The sequence below is a fragment of the Pinus tabuliformis genome, chromosome 9 (genome assembly GCF_031772625.1).
Source record: "Pinus tabuliformis cultivar Carrire ecotype Pingquan chromosome 9, CPIR1, whole genome shotgun sequence".
Classification (NCBI taxonomy): domain Eukaryota; kingdom Viridiplantae; phylum Streptophyta; class Pinopsida; order Pinales; family Pinaceae; genus Pinus; species Pinus tabuliformis.
In genome coordinates this window covers 994,115,960-994,124,887 of record NC_142307.1, presented here as the reverse complement: position 1 = coordinate 994,124,887, position 8,928 = coordinate 994,115,960, and the positions used below count along the sequence as shown (strand labels likewise).

The following is an 8,928-nucleotide window of genomic DNA, read 5'->3' as shown; positions in this document are numbered from 1 at the left end:
AAAGGGGCCACGTGTCTGAATCCTACAAATCGGACACGATTTGTTGGGGATTCGAATCCCAGAAGGGACATGTCATGTCCTAACGGGACACGTACGAATCTCGTACGTGTCCCGTTAGGACACAACGTGTCCCAATTCTGGGATTCGAATCCCCAAAAGTGAAACCCACTTAGGTACACATGCAAGCTTGGGCGACTTTAGCAAGATAAATACAACCAAATGGATCGTTCTATAGTGTTGCAAGTTAACTGCATTCCATTTTAATGTTCCCATAATGGGGATGGATATGCCTGCTGCACAATGATAACAGGAAGCATCTTGTCAAAACAAAATAAATTTCACTATGGGTGGCTATTGGCCAAAGAGACCACTGACCACAAGCTAGCAAATCAGACTTGCATCGATACCACTTGTGACATAACCCTGCAATATCATAATACGCCATGGGGAAAAAGGGCAATATTATAGTCCAAAGGTTAAAAAGGAAAGAAACTATACAATATATGTAAAAGATACAACATATTACATGCAGACAAGAAGATTATCATATATATAGGATATGACAAACCTAGATATCCTAATGGATGCAATTCTACACAATAGTTTTTTAAAATAATAATAATAATTAGATATATTGCATCAAACTAAGAACTATCAATGTCAATTTCAATAGGTTATTATATGACAAGGAATACAAATGTTGAAAACAAATCATACTTGAGGCCCTCAAAAGCTCTATCTAGCCTAAGTCCACATCTATATGCATGTTTGCTTTTGGTGAATTGATTAGATGGATGAGCACTATTCAACACCTACATGAATTCCTTTAGAATTTATTAGAAAGGCAACAATAAGAGATTAACATTTAGCTACAAAGGTATTGGCCTTGTTTCCATTCATCCTTACTGGGAATTAGCAAATCCAAGGAACCATAAAAAGAAACACTAGCTTGGATTTATCCTTCATCCATCAATTGAGTGAGTTGCCTCTCTAATTTGGCATTCTCCATGATGGAAGTACAGTAAACAAATACATTAGGTTACTATGAGTATCATTAATGAGAATTTGTGTAAGAAATATCTAATTTTTAATATATATATATATATATATATATTAATAAAATAATATATAACGAATCCTACGTGTCCTGTTCTGGGGGGTCAACGTGTCCAAATCCGACACTCGAATCCCCGTATCCTACGAATCTTGAATCCCCGTGTCAGGTGACTTAGATTGGCACAAGGTGTGAAATCTAAGGGGTATTTATTCTGCCAATATCACTCAAGACATGCACCATGGAGCAGAGTTTCATTGGCATAAGGTGTGAACTTGACGGGTATTTATTCTGCCAAAATTGCTTAGGACATACACCCAATCTAATCCCTTTAGATCAAAGTGAGAATGGAACCCTGGTGGACAGCAAAGCACTTGTTCACCTCACCAGTGAGTCAATCGTCCATGGGCAGGAAAAGCCATTTTATCCTATATATTGTTGAAGCATTTTCTTTTTCATATTAATAAAGGCTTTGTTTTGAGGGTTTTCCACAAATATTTGAATGTTGTTCTTCTTTATTGTCAAATATTCAACGTTTTATTCCAAAATTCAGAAATTTTTATTTTTATTTTTATTTTTATTTTTAATTTTAATTTTATTTTTTATTTATTTATTTATTTTTTATTTATTTATTATTTTTTTTATGTTTTTTCAGATTTCAGGTATTTCAAAACATTTTTTTCCTAGGGAAAAGTATCATAATTTTCATTATCAAGTAAAATTACATGTTGTAAATGCCATAGGCATATGCAGAAAAGTGACCGTGGTCATCCGAGAACTGTTTTGTATTGTAGAAATCTATACGAAAAACCCAAAGAAGGGTGTGCTGATAGTATCTGATCATATACATTATTATTTACATATTCAATTTTTTTCAAAATTTCACCCATGGTGATTACTGTTCTATAGACAAAAAAATAAATAACATAAATAGATACATTAGGGCTTGTCAACCCTCTGCAGTTCCTGATCCATGTATGGTCTATGGAAATACTAGTAGATCTGTTCTGGTGTGTGCTCCCTGATCAACCATTCCCCTCTAGGATGATGCGTTGCCACTTTTGAAAGCCGGTCCGCAGGTTCATTGCACTCCTTGTAGATTTGAGCACATGAAACATGATCAAAATATGGTTCTTAGTGTGTATGCATGGCATGTGGAAATGCAGTTGAACCAGTTAATAACAATCTTGGAGTCCCCATAAACTTGTAAATATCTACAATTTTTGTTTATAGCAAAATATAAAAGATGACGAAGTGTAAGGAGCTCCGCAAAGTTATTTGTGCCACCTCCCAACCCCATACAAATATTGAAATAATGTGTCTCAGATATATGGAGGATAATGCCACTACCACAACCCTGTTCCTGTGATGATTCGTTGAAATAGGCCCAAGGGTACGCTTTGTCTATGACCTTCGGGGTGATGGTTCGAATCTTGGCAACTTGTTCATCAACCAGAATTTCCATATAACCGTTACAAATCTTAGGAATAATCAAAGGCCGGACTATATGCTTCCCACGAAATATGTTGTTGTTCCTGCTCATCCATATGTGCCAGCACACCATTAATGGAAGATTTCGGGATCTTGGGTTTGGAGCTTCAGCCCAGCACTGGTTCCAGGCATTTAGTATAGCATCGCCAGCCCAAGTAAGTGATAAATTAAGAGTATGTAACACCTGCGCCTAGACCTGTTGTGTTGTAGGGCAGGAGAGAAAGAGATGGTGATTTGATTCCTCCTCCTCACGACATAATACACACCATGTAGGTCCCTGAAAAGATCATTTTCTAAGATTAGTTCCGGTTGGGGTTTTGTCGATAATGATGTTCCACATCAAAAGACAAGTACCCGATGGGCCTTTTAGCTTCCATATGTTGCTCCACTAGTTATCCAAAGAATCAGGTTTATGGCCAGCATGGATAATAGGATATCCATACTTTGGAGTATAGATCCCCTTTTGTGCAAAACCCCAAAGCAGTTTGTCATCCTCATCCCTTAGTCTCACATGGAATTCAATTAAAGCCGTCGAATATCTCCTCCACTCCATATGCCACTGATCTGGTATATCTAGGTTCTCCACTGTTATATGTAGTGGTGTTGTATAGGTCCCCGATCTGTGTGATGTTTGCCACTCCATTATGATTTAGGAAGGCAATCAAGCCAGGAGGGAGATGGTGTGAGTTGCCGCAACCAATCCATGGATCAGTCCTAATGTGGATAGACATGTTGTTGCTGATTTGCCAAGTAAGACCCCTTCTTATGATGGGAAGGGTATTTATAACAACCCCCCAAATCACTGATATTCCTTTATTGTTCCAAGTAGGTATTAACCAGTCCATGATTGTGCGCAACCATATGTATTTATAGGTAACCAGCTTTGACCAAAGGCTCTTGTGCTTCAAGAGAAGCCATCCTAATTTGGCTGCAAGTGCTTGAGCAAAGGTAGAGAGGTTCTTGAGGCCCCAACCCCCCCATTTTTTGGGAGTTGCAATTCTACTTCATTTGACCCACACATAGGGTTTTCCCTCCTTGTGACCCTTCCATGAGAAGTGGCAGCAAACTTGCTGAATCCTTTGTAATATACATGGGGGATCTAGGCTAGAGACATCCATAAGACTGGTGTTGCTTCCAGAACCGATTTAATGAGCACCAGTCTACTTGCTCTGGATAGTAGATGAAGGCTCCAAATATTTAATCTTCTTTCCACCTTGGCAATCAACCAGGTCCAATCTGCAATTTTGTATCCATCTGCTTTTATCCTGAAACCCAAGTACTTCAATCCATCCTCCATTGTCAGGTTTTGGAAGGGGATGTTTTGGAGTGCATGATAGGTCTCCTATTGAGTACAAGCTGAGAGAGATATAGTGGATTTGGCCCCATTTATTTCCATCCCTGTTGCGGCACAAAAAACATTCAACACTTCAGAGCGAGTGTTGTTGTCTTGAATGCCTCCATCTAAGAAGATGAGCATGTCATCCACAAAGAGTAGATGTGTTAGAGTGCATTGCTCCATGATCTTGAGACCCTTGAGCCTCCCGAATCTTTTTTCTAATGCAATCAGCTTGCTTAAGCCTTCCATCACAATAAGAAAAAGCAATTGGGAGAGAGGACACCCCTGCCTGATTCCTCGCTTCGCCTGAAAGGAATGGGAGACTGATCCATTGATTAAGGTTACAAAGGATATAGATGTAATGCAACACATTATCCATCTAATATAAACTAGTAGAAAGCCCAGGTGAGTAAGGATCATCCTTAAGAATAACCAGCTGACCCTGTCAAAGGCCTTTGAGAGGTCAATCTTGAGCATCACCCCTTTAAGCTTCTTCTGTTTGATGGAGTGTAAGGCCTCTTGTGCTGTGCCGATGGCCTCAAGGATTTGTCGATTGTGTAGGAAGGCAAACTGTTTCGAGGAGATGTTGCCTGATAGGATCAGCTTGATGCGGTTAGCAATGATCTTCGCAATAATTTTGTATAGGCAGTTACATAGGGATATAGGCCTGAAGTCATTGAAGGATGGTTGGGAGTCCATCTTGGGAATGAGGGCTATATAGGTGGAATTTATAGGTTCATACATTTTGCCCGATGAACGACATTCCTCGATCACATCGGGTAGATCCGGTCCAATAATGTCAAAGAATGTAAGATAGAATTCCATGGACCAACCATCTAGCCCCGGACTTTTGCCCTTCTTAAACCACTTCAGGGTGCCCTCCAGTTCCCCCATAGTAACAGGTTTTATGAGATCCTCCACCAAGTCAGGTTCCACAAATCTGGGAAAATGCCCTGCAATACGAATGATATCAGCTAGAGGTGTGCCTGGTGGGGCTTTGAACAGCTACTTGAAGTGAGTGTTACCCAGCCGTGCCAGTTGATTATAAGTTTTAGCAATTAGACCCTGTTTCGTAGGCATTTTCTAGATAATATTGTTGGATTTCCTTCCATTTGCAAATTTATGGAAGAATTTTTTAATTCCATCCCCCGCTTGTAACCAAATTGCCCTGCTTCTGAGTCTCCAAGTTTCTTCTCGATCCAGCAAAATCTTTGATCTTTGGGTTTCCAAGTTCACAAGGTGTATTTTTGTTGTTATAGAGGTGTACCCTCTTCCTTGTTCATCCATTAGAGTGGCCAGCTGATTTTTAGTGTCACCAAGGGTATGTTCCTCCTTAGCCTTTTTCCTTCTGGCCCAATCTATGGATAATCGCTTGAGTTTGATCAGGTTACTATAAAAACCCTCAGCCTTCCTCTAGACATTTGGTAAGGGATGGGCCTTCCAAAATTTCGAAACCAACCTGAGATATTCAAGGTCCTTTAACCAGGTCAAATTAAACTTAAAAGGAGCCCTAGGTTTTTTGAAGGAGCCTGCCACTTCCAGATAAATAGGGGAATGATCCGATATTCCTCTAGTACCCACCCACTATCTAAAATTTGTGAGGGAAGTAAGCAGATCTTCATGAATGAGATACCTATCTAGTCTCCTTCCCAGAGTTGCATCTCCAGTCCTTCTGTTGTGCCAGGTTGGCAGCTTCTTGTTCATAGGGACATCAATAAGACCATGTTGCTCCAAGAGGATGCCGAGTTGATCCGAGAGTGGATCCAGTTGCGAGTGGTGTCCCCAGAATTCTTCATGTCCGATGGAGAAATTAAGATCTCCCCCTAGAATAGTGGATTGGTCTATCAAGGGATTCTCAAGGAGCTGTTGCCAAAAATCCAATATACTGTGATTGGGTGCATAAATGTTCATAATACATAGATTTTTGCCCAATTCAGTGGAAAATATATCGATAACCAGGAAACCCTGACCTCCCCAAGCCGATATAACCTTGATGGTTTGAGGGTTTATCTCGAGAGCTAGACCCCTGGATCTCTCAGCAACATCCAGGGCTTGAAAGTGCCACCCTGGCATGATAGTTAGAAGGGTCTTAACAATCAGCTCAAAGCTACCTAGGGTTTCTTGAAGAAAAATAATGTCACAAGGCTCACAGCTCAAGAGTCTCTTAAGGGATGATTTTTTAGAGGGACTAGCTAATCCCCTACAGTTGAAGGAGAGCCTCTTCATGGGGGAACATTGCCAAGGGTGTCTGGTGCTCTAAGTACCCTTTCAATGGTGTTCTGTCTGCCCTGAGCTACATCATCCCCAGCAATCTTAATGGCTTTGTACATCTTGGAAGGCCTCCCCCGAGAGGGTTTATGCACAACATTTGAGGGTGTGATACCCAATCCAAGTGAGTAAGGGATTTCCTGGTGGTAGGAACGGAGGTTGTAGGAATGTGAACCCAAAGCAGATGGCGAAATAGGATTGTGTTGGAGCCCCTATCCAAGGAAAATTGGGGGGTGGTGGAAAAGATAGGCAATGGGTGATCAAGTGCACAGGTAATGGGAGAGGTAACCAAACAAGGTGAAGATGCAGATGATGCCAATGAGAAAAAAATATTGATTAAAATTTAGTGCAGAGGATAAGGGAGAATAAATTGTACCCGATGTAGGAGCAGCCTCCACAGCAGATCGGGATCTAGTTATAGGAGGGGAGATTGGCGACTTCTGGGAAGTGTTGGATGGCTGAGCAGTGACCCCAGCCACATCCTTTGGACTATCTAGACCTGTGGGCTGCTCATCCACAATCAGGTCTTTCATCTGGCGATGTTTGGTTCCCTTTGTAGCAGCCAAAGTAGTAGGCATGAGCAGTGGGCATTCTTTGAAAAGATGTCCAACCTTATGGCATCATCTACACCTCAATGGAACACCTTCATAACCAAGATTTTGTCAACGAGAGAAATGCCTTCAATGTAGGGTAATATTTTCCTCCAGGCCTTCTCTGGTGTCAAAATGAACCAGGATGCGAGCCATAGTCATATTCCCTGACGTTTCATAGGACTGATCATGTTCTAAATAGGTACCTAGTGCCATGCTTATGCGCTTAAAAACGACTGGATTCCAGTATTGCATCGAAAGGCTTGGTAATCGAACCCAAATCGGCCCAGCTCCCATCTGTTCCCTCCTAGGATCAAATAAGGGATCCCATCTTTTCAACAGAATAGGGGCTAATTCGATATGCCATAATCTAGAGAGTATCCAGTCCGTGTACTCTTCCCTGTGGAAACGAAGGGCAAACCATCCTCGCACAAGCACCTGCATGGTGGGTAGTTCTTTGAGTAAAGAACCCCAAATATCCAAGGTCCAGAGACGAAGTCTCTCCACAGTATATTTCTGCCCCCGAACTCGGCCCACCAAGACCTTCTTGGCTGTATCGACAACTTCCCCCATCGAGAGGTCTTCGCCCAAGGATAGGTTGATGTCCATATCGATAGCTTTTAGGCACCTTCCTTTCTTTAGCTTGCCAGATCTGCGAGCCGTCAGATAGTCCCAAAGATATCCTCGTATGCCCTGGTTAACCATCTGTGGGGTGGATGGGGTAGATTTAGGGTGTGGGACCGGGGAGCTGAAGCATCCAGAATGGATAGGGGTGGTGGGAGATGGGCCACCAGGGTTAAGGGTGCTACTAGATAGTGTAGGGACAGGGTAGGTAGTAGTCCCAGGAGGGGGGATTCCAGAGGTGGAAGGGTTGTAGGGCGGGGCAAAGATGTGGGGTAGACAGGACAGTGGCACGTCGAAAGTGGACAATGGTTGTAGGCAGGTACCAAGGAGATTCAAGGTAACCGGGGAATGCGGTGGGCAGTCCAAGCCAGAGGCGTCTTCGATGTTGATAGAGGGTGGAGGATGGGGCACAGATGGCCCAGGTCGGTCCAGTGCAGAGCTAGGAGATGACAGAGGTCGTAGAGACGCGGCAAAGGGACCAAAGCCTGACAGGCGTGATGGCGAGACCAAATGACCTCATGGGGATTGGGGTCCTCGGTATAGCCCACCTCGTCCGGGTCCATTGCAACTGACAGGAAAACGGTCGATGGTGGTTACGGACTGCGAGGAAGGCGGGAGGACCACAGGAACGAAAAATGCCAGAGAGCTCGTGGGAAGGAGGTAAGGTTGGACGGAGTCTGGTGAGCTGTGGAGGTTAACACTGACTGTCAGGTGCCTGGCAGCAGTGCCACATTAACTCCATTATCGCCGACCATCAGAGCTCTGCTAGTGTTTCTTTTCCTCTTCATTTTCCGCCATCTTCAAAATAATTATTTGTTTGTGTTCTTGTCTATATTTTTGTTTGGAATAATTTATGAAGATATAACAGTCAGGTGGTTTCAGATTTTAGTTGTTTCATCAAGTATATTCCAGTATAATACTGTATTCCAGCTTTGTTTATCAGACAATATTTGTTTAGGAACCTAACATGTCATATTTGGCCATGATATAACTGTTTACTATTTTAGTATTACAGTGACTTGATCAATGGACATAGGGTGCTTCTAAGAGATTAACTGCATACATGAGATACATTTTGGGCCTGTTTGGGTACACAAAACTTTATTTATAAGATATTCAATACCTGTTCAGGTACACCAAACTTTGTGTGTAAGATCTCCAATAAAGAGAGTTACTTTACTTCATTGTTACTCCAGAATGAAGTCTTTTCTCTTAACTTGTCATTAACTCTGTCAGTATTAACTATTTAACTGTTCTTTAATTTGTTTAAACCATCAGCAGATTGTTGTTGTAGTTGGTGCATTTTTAGTGGGAAGATACCATTTTGTTTGAATGCTTTATTTAGTTTATTTTTTACACAAATGTTCTTATGAACAGTATTTCTATGGATGTCACAGTTTGTTAAAAGTGAGGACTCATAAATAGTGAGCACCTTATTCACATCCACCAACTCATTCTTTAAACTTTATATTGAATCACAATGCAGGAAATTCCAGGGATGCTCCTCGCTTTAGTGCTCTGTTCTGATTACCGAAAGAACATGGATCTTGGCAATGATACAAAAT

At 41.8% G+C, this 8,928-nt stretch overlaps 1 protein-coding gene across 1 annotated transcript; it reads right to left on the bottom strand.

Annotated features, from left to right (window-relative positions):
• Nucleotides 1–6,829: 6,829 nt before the first annotated feature.
• Nucleotides 6,830–7,444, bottom strand: LOC149152068 (uncharacterized). The gene has a single exon (XM_089443362.1). The coding sequence runs from the start codon at nt 7,442–7,444 to the stop codon at nt 6,830–6,832; it is 615 nt and encodes a 204-aa protein (XP_089299488.1).
• Nucleotides 7,445–8,928: the final 1,484 nt, after the last annotated feature.

Bases quoted from the DNA above. Each gene is read 5' to 3' on its own strand.
- LOC149152068 (XM_089443362.1), bottom strand. From the start codon at position 7,444: ATGGTTAACCAGGGCATACGAGGATATCTTTGGGACTATCTGACGGCT.